This window comes from Aulostomus chinensis, chromosome 12 (genome assembly GCF_037954235.1).
Source record: "Aulostomus chinensis isolate RoL2024-O1b breed Wild chromosome 12, RoL_Achi_v1.0, whole genome shotgun sequence".
Classification (NCBI taxonomy): Eukaryota; Metazoa; Chordata; class Actinopteri; order Syngnathiformes; family Aulostomidae; genus Aulostomus; species Aulostomus chinensis.
In genome coordinates, this window is record NC_141331.1 from 2133633 (window position 1) to 2152968 (window position 19336).

At 48.7% G+C, this 19336-nt stretch overlaps 1 protein-coding gene across 1 annotated transcript; it reads right to left on the bottom strand.

The window, feature by feature from the left end:
• Positions 1-143: 143 nt before the first annotated feature.
• On the bottom strand, positions 144-18694 carry hibch (3-hydroxyisobutyryl-CoA hydrolase). The gene is made up of 14 exons (XM_086219599.1): positions 18531-18694; positions 18306-18348; positions 17595-17726; positions 17049-17133; positions 16888-16968; positions 16422-16474; positions 9953-10031; positions 5872-6017; positions 4646-4732; positions 4501-4559; positions 3857-3938; positions 2160-2279; positions 1488-1521; positions 144-1159 (listed from the first exon to the last, which is right to left on the bottom strand). Exons 1-14 carry the CDS (start codon positions 18560-18562, stop codon positions 1044-1046), a joined length of 1149 nt encoding a protein of 382 aa, XP_086075725.1. The 5' UTR covers positions 18563-18694; the 3' UTR covers positions 144-1043.
• Between the last annotated feature and the right edge of the window lie 642 nt (positions 18695-19336).

The window sequence follows — 19336 nt, forward strand, 5'->3', positions numbered from 1 at the left end:
TGAGGTATCAAACACAAGACGGATGAGCCGTTTCCTTTTTACTGGCTCATAAATAATGAAGCTAGTGAGGGTTGGAGAGCCGCCCTGCTAACGAAGCCTTTCAGCGCGACCCACAAAGAGAAGAAGAACACCTCACACACATTTCACACCAGGTTTAATCTCCAAGATCCAGTTTTTACATGTGGAGGAACACTGAAGACAGCAGGAGTGTTTTCTGGAGGACGTCTGATCTGGCTGACATCCTGGGTCGCTGCAGCAGGAGTATTATCTGTGAGTGAACTCGCTGCTGCTGGTCCACGTCACAATAACAACAAACCCACAGGAAATGGAACAAGCACTCAGCGGTGAGATCACTCTCTCCTAACGCCCCCGCGGCACAGAACACCACCGCACAAAGGCTCCTCTTCCTCTGTGCAAGACCCGTCATCTGGCAACAACGGCAGGGTTTCTGTTTTGGGTGGGCCACCTCATGACAGACCCCAACGCGGTGACGGCACACAGGCGGCTGCAAGCATGTGCTGTGCCTCTCAACTACACACTAATACGTGTCGTGAGTTTCAGAGGATGCCTTTTCTTTCTCCTGCATCATTGCTTTGTAACTCCAGAGCGTAGGGAGAGCCAGCCACCATCTCCTCAACAGGACCAGACCCTCTCGAGGAGATGGCGACCGTTGGCACCAGGACCAAGGATCCCGTCTGTCGTCTGTCACGAGTGAAACAAAGGTAACTGTGCTGTGGAGGTGGAGGCTGACGCTTCCTTGTCTATCCGATTCTAAAGGCAACCGTGGTTTACACACTAACCTCACGCTGCACTGAAGACGCTGTGTAACGTTCTGCAGAGACATCTGGACCTCCGACCTAGAACCACTATGAGCGGGCGGGCAGACGAGCTCCTTCAGCCAATCGGTAAAAAAAAAAAAACTTGGGAGAACAGCAAAAATGTGTGTCTGCAGAGAAACTCGGCGAGTGCCTCCTCCGGGTCGAGTCGGACTCTTAGTGGTTCTAGATGGGAGGATCCTGGCGTGGCGGCCGGTTCGCGGCACATCAGAAGGTCAGGTCTTTGTCCCCCAGCGAGGCGAAGCACTCATCCACACTCTGGTCGGACACTTCCTCCAGGGTTGACGGGTTCCATTTTGGGCTCTGGTCCTTGTCGATCAGCACTGGCGGACACAGAGGAGGAGTCACATGATGCAGGCGTGTGACCTTTGTTAACCTCTGACCGACCGACCTGGTTGTGTTGCGTGTCGGGACATAAATGTGTGTAAGGGGCCTGATGCATGTCACTTTAGCTGCTGTTGCCAACTTCCTGCGGCGGCCATATTGGATCTCTAATGGTGTGGCATGTATTTGTTCCACTGGTGAACGTGGGAGGCTGGTTTGTGACGTGGAGGTGACAGTTAAAGGACCGGGACTGGGACCGGGACCGGGACCAGGACCAGGACCAGGTTGTGCTGTGGTTCTTTGCTGTTCTCATCTGGTTGAACTTACCAGCTCGTACGCCCTCGTAGAAGTCTTGGCCCCTCTGGAGAGAGAGAATCTCATCAGATGCGTCCTGCTGATCCATATTCGTTCAAACAAACCTAAAATCCCACTTCTACAGATTTAGAAATAAGAAAGCACCATTTTACTTCTCCAGTTATTTAGAACCAAAGTTACTGCACTCAGCCAAGAAGGAAACGACCACCATGTTGTTGAAAGTAACAATAACTTCAGATTCCTGATGATTCCATTCCACGCTAGCTGGAGTCGTGACCTGCTCTGGCATTTTGGGTTTTTTACAATTTTCTACTTTGAAACACAAACCAGAAACAGGAATACTCAGGGCTCGACACCTTCACCCATAAATTCCCAGGATTTCCCCAAACCTCAACATCCTCTGAAACATCAAGTTTGCACCTGAGAAATGAAGAGAAGCTGCAACAGAGCTGTACTGAAGGGGACACATGCGAACCAAAACACACGGGACCCCGTAAGCGCTTATATTTGGGTATTCGGTGAGCAAATTCCCAGGACTTCTCAAAAACTTTGACGGCCAAGTTTATTTTTCAAAGACTTTTCCAGGGTTTTCATGACCGTACGAACCCTTTCACTCTGACATGAAACCTCTTTCAGTTTGAAAGGTTCCCGTCTGTAAGGACGCCTCCGGCTGGACGTTCTCACCATGCAGGCCTGGCTCAGACGGTACTCCATCACCAGGACGTCCTGCAGGCTCAGCGCGGCGCCAGCCTGCAGCTGCTTGAAGGTGATTTTCAGGGACGTGGGAGACATCTTGGACAGGGTCTGGAAGACAACACACAGGACAAAATCTGGGAGTCACAGAAAGTCGAGCTGAATGTTCCGCTGGTTCTCATCTGATCCGACTTGTCAACTCGCACACATTTGGACTTGACTTTGTTTGTTTCTCTTGGAACGCATCTTTGAGTATCTTGAAATATGAGTCGTGCATTTTATCATTATTATTAAATTACTTCCTGAACATGCAACACATCAGACCAGCATTAATCAGTCAGTGGAGGCGGCTGAAAAGTGGTTCAGTAATCTGAGGGGGCGGGGCCTAATCTGGGGGGCTTTCATTATCTGTCTGCGCTCTAACCTCTCCCACATTCATATTAGTGAGCTGGATCTTAAAGTGTAGCGAATCAGTTGTGGATGCCACCGACGCGGTTGGGTCAGAGCACTCAGGATGGATTATGAACCCACCAACGTTGTCTAACCTCATTAAGTACTTACACTCAGGTAGCCGCTAATTCCTAGCATAATACGGCGGTGGCTGAGCTCCAGCGCTGGTGCTGAGGTTCACCAGGTGGGCAGCAAACAGGGAACATCAAGGTTCAATCAGTTCATTCTGAAAAGCTTTTTAATACCACAGAGGAGACTTCATCGCTGAGGCCCAGCAGGCGGGACCTGGAACTCGCCATCATCACTCACTTTTCCTGCATTTCCAGGCAGTCCCAGTCAATAACTCCTAATGATGTCATTACTTTAAGACTTCTGAGACAACCCAGCATGAAGAGTGGGAGGCCACACACACAACAGAAGTTTCATATTTTTAATCCTAAAATCCAACACACACCAGAGGCAGCATCACACACTTGAGCTCAACAGTTTCAGTGACAAACAGTCACGGAGGCGGACGGCCGCCATCAACGGTTTGCACGTCGACGTCGCTGCTCTGCTGAGAAGAGAAACAGAACTCAGATGTTATCTGAGCCGCGGCTCCAAGCCACCGCTCCCTATCAGCTTGGTAGGATCCCGAGGATCAAGGTTCCATCGCGGCTCCTGTTATTCAGGATTTCATGTAAATGTCAAAAACGTTTGATACGACTGAGACCCGGGATCCTCCGATCCAGTCAGCAACAGTCAGCTTACGTCCGTAAACCCCCACAGGACCGTTTGGGCTGCTGTTGGGTTCCATCCAGTCGCTGGAGCCACCACTCTGAAAACGTGTGTTTGTTCTTAGGACTAAAACCATGAGATATCTGTTCAATCTGCTGTGATGGCTTTGGTCTCATGTTTTCAAATCCTGTAGAGTTCACCAGGGTTTTTCTACTGCTTCAAACAAGCACTCGGCCACTGCGAGTGGCGGTTCACTGCTGGTCTGATGCAGCCCACAGGCTTGGACAGCCTGGTGTCGGTCGTTCCACGTCCACGTCTCTCCACAGCGTCCACCTACGTACCTCAGAGTTACAGTGAATGTTGCTGTCTGCCGCAGGTTCGACACCCCGTTCAGCACCTCTGTAGATCTGGTCTTCACCTTCTGAGGCCTGTTTATTTAAATTCAACCTCCAGACGGACAAACGGAAGCGTGGATGTTTTCAGGAGAGTTTATTTCTCCATCCACCATGTGGAGAACCTACCTGAGCTTGTTTCATAGCAAACTCAGAGCCGTCTGCCTTCAGGTTCTGCATGATGCCCTCCACACTGCTGGAGCTGAACAGCCTGAGGACACAAGGGGGGGCACATGGATTCAAGGTTCTGCATGTCGTCTACTCTACATTTGATTTTCAATTCAAGTGAAACTGGCAGACAGAGTTTTGTTAAAGTTATCAAAGTTTGGGGTGGTGGGCCTCCCCCAGAGCCTGAATGAGACCCTCCATCCCTCTTTGCTGAGCTAGAGGTTCAGTTCTGGACGTCTATGAGAGTTTCTCAGACAGCAGTAACTTGCCCCCAAACCACTGTAGTCCTGAACCTCTTTAACCAAATCACATACATCTGAACAACAGATTGCTCCTCTCCTGCAGCTGTCCAGACCCCCACCCCCACCCCCACCCCCACCCCCCACTGTCTGGTGCAACGCTGGGCCTCCCAGGAGGGTCCGGTCAGACAGGAACCCTGTAATTCCTGCACTGTTTACATCGGTGCTTTGCAGTGTTTTCTCAGCACATCACTTCCACCTGCAGGCAGCTGAACTGTGTTTGCTCAAAACAAACGAACAAACAAACAAACAAACATCGCTCAGTCCAGCTCAGAAACTGGTAGTCCCGTCAGTGACTCGACCTACCTGTCGATGTCAGACAAATACTTGTCCAGGATAAAAGGCACGTCAGAGTCCAGAGAGCTCTGTGGACAGAAAACACAGGGATCCTTCACAGGGAACCAGACATCAGAGTAGTTCACTCATGCTAATCGACCCCAGGGGTCCTCACCTCCTTCTGGAAGGAGTCCAGCAGTCTGGAGACGTCCTCAGCAGAGGGAGCCTTCAGGGCCGCCAGCTCTTTCTCCAGGTTGGCCAGCTTTGAAGAGGAATGTTTGAGATCTACGTTGGTCTCTACACACTTGTAGTTCTGACGTGCTGGTTTGCTCAGGCTAAAGGAGACTCCAAGCCTGGACCGGGATGCTGGGATCTTCTCACCAGGAGCTCTTCTTTTGCGAAATGCTGCGCTAATCTAAACCACTGAGCTGGTAACCAGGACAGTAGAGCCCTAGAGACTCCAGGCCCCTCTTAAACCCGGATCAGCTAATATAGTTGGGCTGCTAATGTTAGCTGCCCAGCTACCCAAGCTAACTACAACCAGCAAAGCCATCTGACCATCAGGAAACTCTGTAAAACCACTTTGGTAGAGGACTCATCAAACCGGCTTCTGGGAGGCAACTGAGTTAGCAGCTGTTAGCAGCTGAGCTTCCTACATTTAAAGATGATTGGCAGGTGGATGAAAGTGGTTGCTTTAAGTGTCTTATTTTCTTTTACAGGAGGAAAAACTTATTTTGGTATAAAAATACAGAAATCAATAATTTTTTGTTGTTTTCTTGGCATAAATTGTTTAATCGGTGAACAATAGGTTTCTGATCTGAAAACATTAAAAAAAGCATTTTTCACTTCAGCTACACTTGAATACATTATATAACAATTCTATAGCATAAATCAGTTGCTAGTAGAAAGTGAGAGGTGACCCAGCGTGTGTCCAGGTCAGCTGACTACTCAGCCACGAAACACAGAATCCCACCCACGCACCCCCACTCCTTCACAGCTTCATCCCTTTACTTCTGGCTAGCAGGTAGATTTGGTGACTGATTCTCCTGTCAAACTGCACCAGCGGCCTGAATCAGCCTGCTGCTCGGCTCGACTGTCACCTTGGTTTTCAGCCTCCCGCTGATGTGCTGCCTTCACACCAGCAGCAGGACACACAACCTGCCTCTGGACCAGTGGCCACCCAGTGACTCAGCATCCGGCGTTCCAGCCGAGCTGTGACCTCACCGTGTTCTGGCGGCGCCACTCTCACACGGCTGCTTGGAGGTTTAGAGAGCCAACTGGAAAACTGACCCTGGCTGTCTGTTTTGTTTTGTTTTGTTTTTTTTGGGGGGGGGGGGATAATTCAACTGCAAACCAGCAGAGGTGGAGAGTCACACACGTCGTAGAGATTAGTGACCATACCTTCTGAGATTCTATGAAGTGAGTAGCCACCCCAGCTTTGTGCACATGACGTCCTCTGAGACGGAAGCCCGTCAAGGCCAGAAACAGTCCCAGCTGTCCCCGGAGCCTCGGCAGGAAATAGCCACCTCCCACATCAGGGAAAAGTCCTGCAACGATGGGAGGGAACACGACAGTTTGAGTGCATTCTTATACGAAAATCATGTCCAGACCGCCTCTGAAAACGTGTCAGTCCCTCGCAGGGCCTCATGTACTAATCCTGCGTATTGAACCCTCTCATTTTGGGAGTGATATTTGTTGAAGAGGAAGTCTGGACTGGAGGCACGAGATGATTGAAACCATCATCAAGACTTCTGCGGCAGAGCGGAGCTGATCAGTTTGGGTGAGATCCTCGGATGAAGGACACGCCAGGTTTTTATCACTCGGACGCAACATCTTGGCTCATGTGGTGTCTCCATGGATCCGGACCACCAACCACCACCACCTCCTACCACAACACTCCACTCTCCCTCCAATCATGATGGATTTTGCTTAAAAAGCACCCAGAAGACCCCTAATGGTCAACCGCAGGAGGATTTTGGGGGCTGATATTAGGGAGGAACAACAATTTGACACTGGTATAACAAACTTCATGGCAATTTAATAATTGTAAGTAACAAAAAGTCTTAATTTTTAATAGCATATACATCAACCCTGATATATCAGCTGACGTTACTGGACAAATCAGTATTTATATATATATATATATATATATATATATATATATATATATATATATATATATATATATATATATATATATATATATATATATATATATATATATATATATATATATATATATATATATATATATATAAATAAAAGTTCTAAATAGCGCCCTATTATCACTGATTGATGAATCCTTCCACTAAGTGACTATTGAAAGTAAAAGTGTTGCGTGGAAGTTAGAGAGCATCAGACCTGGACCTCCACACCGTCCTTTGACAAAACCGTTATTGTTGACACACGATGGAGATCCGAACACGCGGCTTACCAGCAGTCGTGCTCATGAACTCGGCTCACAATCCGCCGCTCTAATCTGGGAGGAATTTAGTCTGTTTTCAATAACATTTCCATTTGATGGCAGAGCCTGTGACAGGAAATGAGACTTCATCGGTGACTGTGCGACGGCTCTCGTGGCGTCGTGCGAGGCGAGAGGGGGAGCAGCGAAGGATTAGATGAGTTGACCTGATTCACAGCTGAAAATGCAATATCATAAATGCTCGACTGTGGCTGTTGATCAGAATACTAGCAGGACTGGACTTAATCTGTTAATCTCCACACAAAGAGATTAACAGATTTGGGGAGTCCAAAAGTGTAGAATCAGCCAGGTTACAGAGGAGCAGGTCGGTGTCATCTTTACCTGCCCTGAGGCGCGTGAGGAGCTCGCTGGTGACGGAGCGATACACTGATCTGGACTGGTGCATCCATTATAGCCTCAATAATCAACATAATCTGATGGAAACGGGTTTAATCTGTATTGTTGGTGCCAGCAAGATGTGGAGAGCAATCAAACTTCGGAAAACAAGCCCATAAAAAGGAAAACCTTTGACCAAAAGGTTGAGATGAGGCGCCTGTGGGTCACAGGGACGAATCTGGTCGTGGTGTTGGAATGGAGGAAACATTTGGACTTGTAGGAATGCCACGTTTCACACGGACAAACAGAGCCCAGGAACTATTTTCATGTCTGCTCTGGTGTGTGAAATCTGGGCTGAAGGTTTTAGTGCGTCTGTACATTTGTGTGCTCTGGAGCTGCTTCTCTTCACCTGCCGTGGACGACCTTCATCAGCAGGGAGGAGTCTCACCCTTGCCTCACCTTTCACCTCCGGCCCCGGGTCAGCACACAGTGGGAGCAGCTATCACAACACACTCCTGCTGCTGCAGCCGTTACGTAACTGCTGAGGACGTTGAAGCGATGACTCTGCTAACTGGAGCTACCAGGGCGCGGCTGCCTGCTTCACACTGTGCGTCTCTGCCCTCAGGCGTCCATCCACCACCTTATAATTTCTCTCCTTAAATACTATTTTTGAAATGCCATTTATGTAAGAGGCTTGCTCTTGGAAGACGCTTTTTTTAGTACATTTACGTCATCCAAACATTCCTGAAGCGAATAATCCTTCCAAGAATCATAATCCCCCAAAGAATCATCCCTTTTAGAGCTGGGCATCAATTCTGAACTCTGATGCTTTTATGGAAGTGAGCGACGTCTTGGTATGTAAAACCCAAGCAGAACTTTTCCAAGTTGCAGTTTCTTTTCTACGCTGTAAAACTGTTGGAGGTGGAAAAATGCCAACAGACTGACACTGAAAAATGAAGTGCAGCTAAACGTTCTTCAAACTGGCAAATGAGTTGAAGTGTTCAGTTCTACAACCCTTTGGAGAGATGCTGTGGGGTATTGCTACCTCAGCCTGGGCCCCATCTTCACGTGTTTGGGTCCAACTGATCGATTAGAGACCAAAGTGATGTGAGAAATGTCAACATGGGGCAAGAGCGCTGAGCACGGCTGACGGCAGCCACCCTTCTCCGTGGCCCACGATGCATTCATGAGTCATTCCAGCTCGGGAAGTTACGAATGTTAAATTGCATGAGTGCGGATTAAAAACCTTCATGTGGATACAAGAATTATCACTAGAGACACACCCGGCAAACACAAACAATCCCCTGGTAAACTCAATTCTCAGCCTCTGCAATTGAATTAACGTTCCATTTCCTTCCTCTCAGCACTTTGGTCTTGATTTGGAAGAATCAAGCAACGAACGGGCCACAACAAGAGCAAACAAAAGATGCGCACCTCCTTTTTACATTTGCTGACTTCATAATCCACGTCGCCTCTGCTCCACACGTCTGGGTGACATTCCACAACACGGCGTAAGAAATCAGCTGAAGAGTACATGATGATGAGTAAACTTCATTTGTAAAGCGTCTTTCATCTGATGGGACACAAGACAACGTGCGCTGAGCTACAGGGAACCATACCTACCCTGACTCTAGCGTCCCCCTGTTGACTTAAGCATCTTTAGTGGAAAACCTGACTCCTCTGACAAGAGACTGAGGTGATGAATAAGAGTCCCGTCAGTTATTTTAGGGCCTTTGGGCCACTTAGTTCCCAATAAACAGTTTAAAACTGCAAAAAAATCAGAACCAAAAGTGGAGTGAACTGGCGGCGCTGGGTGGCTCCTCCCATCGGTTACAGCTGTTTGTTTGCTCAGTGCTCAGCAGCGTGAATCCAGAGCACATCTACATGAGCCCAGCGAGTGAGCAGCCTGTGAACGGCTCGTCTGAAGTGCTTGGGGACAAACTCAGAACACATTAAATACACCAAGAGGAGAATTGGCACATTAGCTTCCTGCTTAATTTACAGCCTCTTTCACACAATGTTGTGGCGTGATAGCCTTGAGCAAATTGTTCATGAGTTATAGCTGTGATAAGCCATACGGATTAAACTGACAACAAGCGTGTTTCTTCCATAATGTCAGCAGTAATAAGTTCGTTGTTAAGAGATTTGTTACTAATCTTCTCAGGCCTCAGGAGGCGGCCATCTGTCTACAAGACTCATTAGGCTGCAGGGAAAAGATCAAACTTGGCTAAATTAGCGCCACAGAAAGTGGCCATTAAACCAGTCAGCCACAGAGGAACTCAAACTCAGCGTCCAAGCATGTTCTGGGTGAAGGTGTGATTATGGAGGTGAGATTCTGAGGTTCAAGAACAACATAATCTTCCGATTTGTGTTCCTCTTGTCCAGGTACCTCCTGTCAGGTTCAGTCGCTGCTCCCTTGGACTCCAGGTTGGACTGAAAATGCAGCCCAACCTGTATTTCATAAAGTAAAAAAAAAAAAAGTATCCCCATGAACCCAAGCAAGGCATCAGCTGCTGTCTCTGGGTTCCACACAGAACATGAAAGACCAGAACAACCATCTACGGCGTCATCTCCCCCTCCCAGCACACAGACCTTTATGGTGCCCTCCAGCTGAAATCACTGCTGCTACATAATTCATGGATCGACACACACACCACTCACACACACCACTCACACACACCTCACCGATAGAAGTCTCCGGCATGGCGAAGAGAGTCCTCTCAGTGGCCACTCGGAACCGTCCATGGACAGACAGACCTGCACCCTGGAGACGGAGAGGACCAGAGTTACTAACTATAGCGCAAACAGGAGGAAGAACAGAGAGGAGACACTGGAGGAGCGAGAACATTCGTAACTGTCGACACTACAGACCTGAGCTGAATTCTGAGTTTGTAACTGCTGACTGGAACAAAAGTTTAAACCCGGCTGATCCTGTGTTAGTGTGACGTCTGTGAGTTCATAACTCTCAGTTTACAACTACAGCAGATTCACGTTCCAAAACTCCTGAGTAAGCAAGAGGTCACTGATACAACTGGCTAAAACAGGTTTCCACATCGCCACGGCAACGAGCTCCAGAGAGAGAACTGTTCCAGGGATGAGGTGTGTTTGTAGTCCAACAGGAAGTTAGCATGTCAGGGATGAGCTAAATGCAACGATTAGCAGTGCTAAGAAGGAACTACACCAGGGTCACATGACTTCAAGGTCACCACCACTCAGCTTCAGGCTTCTTGTGTTCCCCCTGATGATCTCCACTGACCTCCATGACCTCTGTAGGCTCCTCTAGACTCTTGTTAGCAACCCAGGTTTTTAAGACTCCCCAACACTTCTTAACCATATTTTATGTTGTTAAATTAAAAACGTAAAATATCTTTAGCTCATGTGAACCACAGACTTTATTTAAGGCATTCAACCAAAAACCCACCGCCTCGGAGACGAGGGACCCGGGTGTTCACGATGAGAACACACGAGATGAGAACAGCTACGACCTACAGACGTTATCGTCTTTTGAGGACAAACACAGAGCGAGAGACTGAAACTGGTTAGTTCAGATGATGAGTGACCTTTTGGCCTTGCCAGCAAGCAATCAGTCTCTCTCAGCTCCAAACTGTGTTTTTGCTTCTGGTTCCTTCACTTGTATTTTTGAATTTGAAAAATGTTCAAATATTCTCTATTTTTATGAGAAAAGCAGGAGACAGAGATGAACTCAAGGAAGAGAAGCAAATCAAGTCATGAGGCCTCGAGGAACTTCCCCGTAATTCTGATGAAGGAACCCAGCAGAAACGCTCCCACCTGACAGAGCGAGGCTCCAAAGTGTGACAGTTCGTTCCTTCATATAAACGGGAGGAGACAAGCAGGACGAGGTCTCGTTGTCAGGGGTCTGATGTCCTCGACGGAGGGGATCTTTGAGAACAATCTATTCTATCAGAATGTTGTTCTCATCCACGTTAAGATAAAACGACAGAGGAGCAATAAATAAATCAAGTAGAGGACAAGATGGATGCTGTTACCCTGAGGGAAAGGATCCAGCACTCTCATGCCTGGAGCGGGCCGAGGTCCAGCAGGAATCACATGACTCACTTCAGTATCCCGGGAAGACGGTTATTAATGAAGCCATCATTCAGCTACAGGAGATGGGAATGTGGGAGGGGATTCCCGGGAGCAGGGTCACGACCCGGTCAGGTCGGAGTAAATCCAGTATGTCACTGCCTGATGATGGTAGAAGGTGAGGTGAGTCCCTGGAGGGCGGGTCAACCACACACACCCGTCGGTGATTCATCACCTCCAACTCATGAATGTCCCTTTGTGTTGCGGTCAAGTCTCATCGTAAGCCCAGCATCACCAGAGACGCAGCAGCCATGATGCTCATCCTGGATGACAGCACAGCTGCAAATCCAGAGGTTTTGATGCCTTTACAGCTGGGTGAGTAAAGCAGGGAGGTGTTTGGTCAAATGCAGCATTGACGATGCTCAACTCTAGTTTTCACACAAAGGAAAATTCCAGCAAACCACGACGTGTCAGTAGAAATGAAGTGAGAACATTGACTGAGTGCACTGGTCGGGTGGAGGGTCCAACCTTAGGAACCTTCTACTGCATGAAGCAGCTGGCGGCAGGAGCTGATCGCCCACCCTGGCAGAGCTCCCCTCCTCAGTTCCAGGCTCCATCAAACTAAATCAGCTCTGGAAGGTCCTGGGACCAGAGCCAGGCAACAACAACACCTGAGCAAGTAACCACTGGGGATGCAGAGCTCCCACCAGTCATGTGCACAAAACCTCAAGTAAGTTTGGCCAAAGCTGCTCTGCACGCAGGTATGGAATGACATTTACTTCCTGCTTCCTGTCGCCACCTCCTACAACATCCCTGCCGTATCTGGAAGTGTTGTATGGGCGAGTGAGAGAGATTTATACCAGTTTTAACCTTTGGCTTATGGTTTCGCACCTAAATCGAATTAATTTGGCAGCATTCTGGCTGCAGAGTGAGTGGGCAGCACTGCAGAGAAGCGGTGAGATGGCGTAACTCCCCAAGGGTTATTCCTCAGTTTGGAAAGTTTCTCTCATCCACTCAAGAGCTTTGGCTGGGACGTTGTCTTGGTAGAGAGAGAGAAGACATGCACAACAAGCGCCAGAACAACCGCGAGATCCCGCTGATAGTCTGGCTGCCAGATGAGCTGATCCTTTAGGTGATTAATCAGGTGCTGAGATCTCTGCTCAGCCTCCATCACTCCGCACCAACATGTGGTGATGGCGCCATTAAAGCTGACAGGCTGATTTGCAATCAACAAAAAGGAATGGAGCAGCAGGCTGGAGGGATCAGAGCTGCTGAGTTTGATTCCACGTATCCTCCCGTCGCTGGAGACTGAAGGAGCTGCTGGTCTCAGAGAGAACGGGGAGCAGCAGAACCCAGGAGTTCTACTTCAAAAGATGACCTTTTTTGAATGGTAACCCTTGCATTAATGTTGAAATGACTTCCTCCACATTACAGATTCACTCCCTCATTCATGAAGTCTCCCTGTGGAGGAGATCTGGCTCCTCCTCTCCAGGCAGTCGCAGCAGAGATCCCAACGCTGCTGCTGAGCCAGAACACAAACACCTCCTCCATCACCACATCCCATTCTTCCCGACTCTACAGCTCAGGACCGCCGTGCCACCAACACCTACTGAGGGATGAAGTGAAACGATTTTCATGTTGAGAGGTCAAAGGTCAAGGTCACAATCACAAACAAGGGATCTCTAAAACGCAAAACTAGATCACAAGTCTGAGCCAACAAGTACAGATACTTCATTTACACAGAATTCCCCAGATGTTTGGCATAAGAAATCAGAAAAAATACAGACTTGCAACTTTTTACTCAACTTCAAGTCACTGACATGTTGACACAACCAGGGGGACGAGACTTTGAGCAACAGCTCAGTAGATATTTCTGTTTTTAGAGACCTCTTACATCTCCAGTTCCCTGAGGCCCTGGAGACTGTCAGGAGAGTTCCATCAGCAGCTGGACCAACGAGGCCAGAGGCTGGCCGAGCTCAGCAGAACCTCCACACACAGCGGAACCGCTCACAGGTTTATGGACCACAGAGAGTACAACTAGCGTAGCTATCATGCATGCAGATGCAAGTTTTCAAGAGTTGAAGAGAAACCTGACTGTATCCGTTCATCGTGCATGCTAACGATTAACTCATTAATCACTCAACTTTGTTAGGATCATGAGTTTGGCTTCTTAAACAAATGCTGCACTTGCTTCAACCTGACAGGACAGAGGAGTCAACCTTCAAAAACGACTGGGTGAACCATCTGTCCATCGGTGTTGATCACGCGCTAACTTCAACCAATCAGATCGTAGCACCACTGATGCAGCGATACGACTGTCATTGGTGACACCAGGACATGGACTAGCAAGGAAACAGAGTTGCGAGCCATTAGCCAGAGGACGGAGCTGTGTGGCTCACTGGGTGGAAGAGACTCTCGCTGTGGTTGTAGAACCGAAGGTAACAAATAAATAGATTCACACAGATCCACTGAGCTGAGTCTTTGCTGCCGCTGCTGATGCATGCCCTGCTTTACTGTAGGAGAATGACAGAATCCTCACTGACATCTGGTCCAGCTGTTAGTCGGTGTTGGGCCGCTACCTTTACCAATAATAGATGAGTGCTTAGAAGCGGCAGCTGGTTGGCAGAAGAGTGAAAACATGGTTTCTGGTGGTGTGGATTTATTGTGATGTAGCGAGGCTGCAGCTACAGCAATGCTAACTCTTCACTGTTGTGAACCGGCCGTTTCGCTCTCGTCACGCCCGCTCCACGCGCCCGTCTCCTCAAGGACAATAAAAGCACAAATCCAAGGGTGACAAAGTGGTTTCTCGGGGGATCTGGTGAAACCAGCAGCCTGGCGGGTCAAACTCTTCCCCACGCACGGAGCACACAACCCAGCGTTCCGCTATTAAACCAGTGGCAGCTTGTGATGTGCTGGTGCAGCAGCGTCAACCACCATATAAGAACAGGGCTGCACGCGCTGCTGTAAACACAAGTTACTGACAAACAGAATCACCTCTGCAATTTACAACCCAGCCAGGAAAGTTTACACTGCCGAGGAATCAGGAGGCCTTGCTAACACTCTGGTTAGCAGATGTGTACAAACCCAATCACTGACTCAAAGCCTTTCAGTCTTGCATAAATTTTCACATCTCATCTGTTCTGCAAGCAAAGCCAAATCCTCCTGCCTTCATCATTATTTCACCTACTCTGCAGCGGATAGAAGTCAAACCAAAATAAACTCCTGTGGATTAGGAGACGCCTTCCAGTCGGTGTGAAGCAGCATATAAATAGTTGTCAACAGACTGTTTAGAGACGTGTTACTCTCCACATCATTATTTAAGTTTAAACAGGGGCTGCAGGCAGAGGAGCTCCACCCGGAGGTCAAACTTGCCCTCGGGTCCCTTTTACATCTCACTTCCCATCATGGCAAACCCGAGTTCTGTTGTCCGAGGGGGAGAGATTACATCACACGGCCTGGGTAAGAATTCATCAGCTGGGCCGCGACCGAGGCACTATAAACAATCTGTTCTGAAAGCGAGGAGCCGACTTTCCTACTAAGTAAATGTTTGGATGGTGATAAGAAAGGAAGCTGCTCAAATGGAGCCCAGCAGACTGGGATTAATAACACTTCACATCTTAATTCTGGGGATTTAAATCGTGGAGAGCGATGAGTGATGTGCGTGCGATGAAATCCCCCTGATGTCAGAGCGACATGCCTTTGCTCCCAGCTGGTTTGTTATCACGACTGTGAGAACACTCATTGGATGACGGCGTTCTGCCCTGGGCTCCGATCTGGGAGCCTCCTGGACTTCTCCTAATATAGAACCAGCCGGAGCTCCACACATTCAACAGCCGTCACCCCGAGGACGGCTTGTGTCAACATTACCCTGCGCTCTGCCTCAAATGGTCTCCCTCCCACAGCCATTACGCCAAAAGGTGATTAAAGAATGCGGTGGAGCACAAATGACTCGCAGCTTTTACTGCGTTATGGTGTAGAATCATGGGAGGGACTCAGATGCTACGACAGGCCGGTGTTGTTCTACAGCTGGACAGTGCAGGAGAGGAGAGCCCACGACAGCACACGGACGCCACGATTCCACTACTGACCTCCTCCTAAATAAGACAGAACACTGATTAAAGCGTTTACGTGCAATGCTTCTGTAATGTTCCTGTCGACATGCTGCAGATCAAAGCCTGACTAATGACTGAAGACACGCCCACATTACATCACTGCGTTCTACGCCAGACTTTCCTTCTGGAACACGACCTGAAACCACTGAGGGTTTTCTTGCCAATAACACAGAACACTAAGCTCAGAGGACCATAAAGACACTCGAGTGAGCTGCTGAAACACCGCGATGACTCGTCGTGGTGGAGTTCACGTGTCTACATCCCAGCCTCCATCAGCTTCCACCTGCATCTTCTGACTTCTGGAGTCACCAGACGTCATGCACTGCTGGTGAAAAGCTAATTATACTTCTTTGGTGATGTGGAACTTCAATGAAACCATAGCTGCTACGATGCTACTGCTACTTCCAGTTAACTAACTAACTTTTCATGCCACCACTTACCAGTTGATCTATTCAGGAGTACCAGAGTTCATAGGAGCCACCTACTGGCAAGTATTTTTAATCTAAAAGGAGTGTGAGGGGAGAAACACACACACACACACACACACACACACACACACACACACACGGATGAATAACAGTGACCCAGCACATCCTGCTGGCTGTCTGCATCTTCAGGTCACAGCAGGAATGGCGAAGCTGCTACAGAAGCCGACGGTGAGCGTGGCGGGACGTTCAGGAGCAGCTGATCTGAATCCTCCCGCTAACTGGGCTCCTCACTCACATTCCAGCCACATCTGACAGCTGGAGGGAAACACCGGCTGGCTGCCACACCACTATGTCACTTTACACTTCATCCAATCAGACGGCGCCTTGCCACGAGCAGCAGGTAACAGTGGCAGAGGTTCTCTACTGACCCCCTCAGGTGGACTTAGATATGACACCTCAGAGCTGACAAATACGCCTGACAACACCACACAAATGTCTGTCCACAGACAAACGGTGTGACACAACATCATGACGTCATACTAAACAGGACACACTCGTGACTGCACTCACCCCTCCCATTGTTATTCCATCAATCAGGGCGATGTAGGGTTTACTGCACGCTCCTGAGGAGAGACGAGACATGAAGTACATGAAGAAGCGGAAGGTCGAACCCTTTGTCACTGTCAGCAATGCTGCCAACAATAATTGTAAAAATCAGTTTTAGCAGCTCCCCATGACAGCAAGAACACACAAAACAAACAGTATAACACAACAGGTGAAGACAATATGACAACGTACAAGCATTCGAAAAACAGGCATCACGGACAGGTAAACAATAAGATTAGTAAGTACATTTATGAGGACAGACGAGGTGACTGACGGCAGCTCGACCCGGCGTGAGATCGCTGGCCTGCAACGCCGGGATTTTGTTCATCAAGGTTTGACCAGCGAGTCACTTTCTTCAGTGTGTTTGTGTCCAGAGCAACACAGATGTGAACTGCTGATGTTCTGGGGTGAGCGTACATGTAGAGCTCACCTATAGCATTGTTCAGGATGTACTCCTCACGGAAGAAGTCCCGCGCCAGAGGACCACCGACCTTCCCGGCCTCTGTAACCTCTGACAGGACGACACAAAGACAGCAGCGCATGAGCTAACAGTGGCGTACGCCGAGCTGACCGCGTGGAGCAGCTACCAACCTCGGATGTCTCCGCCAGCACAGAAGGCCTTCCCACCCACTGCCTTGATGATCATGATGTCAGTCTGGTTGTCCCCCTCCCATGTCTGCAGTCACACACACACACACACACAAACACACACACACACACACACACGCAGCTGAAGATCCCAGGATCCACATTACAACAGCTTTCAGAGCAGAGGCTCCAAGAAACATCCAGAATCTGAAGGTCTGGTTTGACAGAAGGATGACTTGGACCCCTGATGAGCTTCACTGTGTGTGTGTGTGTGTGTGTGTGTGTGTGTGTGTGTGTGTCTGTGTGTGTTAGCCACCTCTACACTAGAGGAAGTGCTATGGCCGGCTCATGTTACAGCTCCATATATCTGACATGGGCCTCACACTGACAGGTAAAGGTCGGGTCGGAGCTCCAGGGCGCCGTCATTATCAGGTTTACGAGCGTATCTGAGTCCCAGTACCACCGAGACCTTGACGGCACGAGACCCTTAATGATCAGCCTTGACTCTTTCCCCAGCGGACGCCGCCACTGACCACGCCTCCTTCCTACCTTGAGCTGAGGGTAGATGCGTCGGATCATGGACAAGTTGAGGGCGTTCTGGACTCTGGGTCTGTTCAAGGTGATCACGCCGGCTCTGCCCACCTTCTCCAGGAGAACCTCCGGTTCCACGTGGTGGGACATCTGGTCCAGAACAGAAATCCTGATGCTACTCTTCTCCACAGGTTCATACACATTCATAGCAGCACATTTCCTCCACAAGCCTTTCAGGACAGGTTCCGTAACCACAGAACTCATAACGAAATATCGCTCCCACATGCAAAACAAACGCAGAGTCAAATTTACTCGCAAACACTCCACTAAAGTCAGCGAGCAGCTTGGCTCTGTCAGTCTTCATCGCACCGCAGGGGTTCGTCAAGCTGCCCTACTGAACTCTTCCATAATTCCATGACTTTGGTCAGGTTTTCCATGATTATCAGTTTTCCATGCCAGTCCCAGAGCGGACCGGCAAGTTGAACCTGATAAACAAACAGAAATGAAACTTTCTTCTTCTTATGTGTCACAGAAAAATAGAACAAAATTAATAATATAACAAAAACCGTTTCAAACCACAACTTTAATTTTCAGTCGTGGCACATTTTCCTGACCAGCAGCACCTCTGGAAAGCGTTCACACACACATTCACGCTTCCAGAGTTCTCCAAGACTTTCCCAGGTGGACCACCGGCTGCATTAGCGGCTGTAGCTGGGGGGGTCGACTCACCATGTGTGCCTGGATTCGCTGCAGTCTGCAGGAGGACCTCAGTCTGGGGGCACCGGGGGGACAGGGAGAACAGAACCGTTACTCACAGGCCGGACACGTCACTCGTCCGAGGCTTTCTGCTGAAGTTCCTCGTGACTCGGACCCAGGTGAGTGTACACGGAGCAGCTGGAGTGTGAGGTTCTGAAACAAGCTACGCGTTAGCAAGGCTCGCTAACTGCCACGTACCTGTGAGCGGACATCAACGTCGTTACGGACATTATTTTAATAATGTTGATATTAATATTAACATAAATAGTTTGCACTGCTTCAGTCTGACCAGCGGCTTCTATAAGGGGGCACCGCTTGCTCTTCACGTTCCCCTCTGAGTTTACTTCCGGACAGAGGCTCTTGGCTACTTCTGATTGGCTGCTGCTGCTGCTGGCGTCACGCTGTGCGTGCGCACCAGTGAAAAACACTCAGTCCGCCGCCACACCGCCACCCACTGTCCAACAACGGAACTGTACGGGGAAACTGAGCCGCTTCTCGCTGAAATGATGCACGAATCTAAAAAACTCCATGACTCCGTGTTCAGCTCGCACAGCCCGCATCATCGGAAGTAATTAGAATTAATTAACACAGCATCATGAATTATTATTTCAAACCTAAGAACAAGAAGCAGCAGCCTTTAAAGTTCGGTTAAATGAAGGCAGGTTATCAGGGTTAACATGTTTGATTGCACAGGCGGTGGCAGCCGACATACGTGTGACGTCACGCGTGTGGCCAGGATAAGGAACCCAGGTTGGAGTCTTGAAACTCTGTAACCCTTTGAGCTGTGTTTGTTTTCTGTGTTTGTTTTTCAGTTTGGATTTTTTTAATATATATTTCAGCCTGATTTTTGACCTGATTTGAGGATATTTTTGTTGTATTTTCATTCTCTAACTTGATTTATTATTGCTGTCGTTGTTATCAACAAATATGATCATGATTCAGACACGTAAGGAAGCTAAGTGCCTACCTGAACTATGAATTCTTCTGCTGGTATTCTGCTAGCT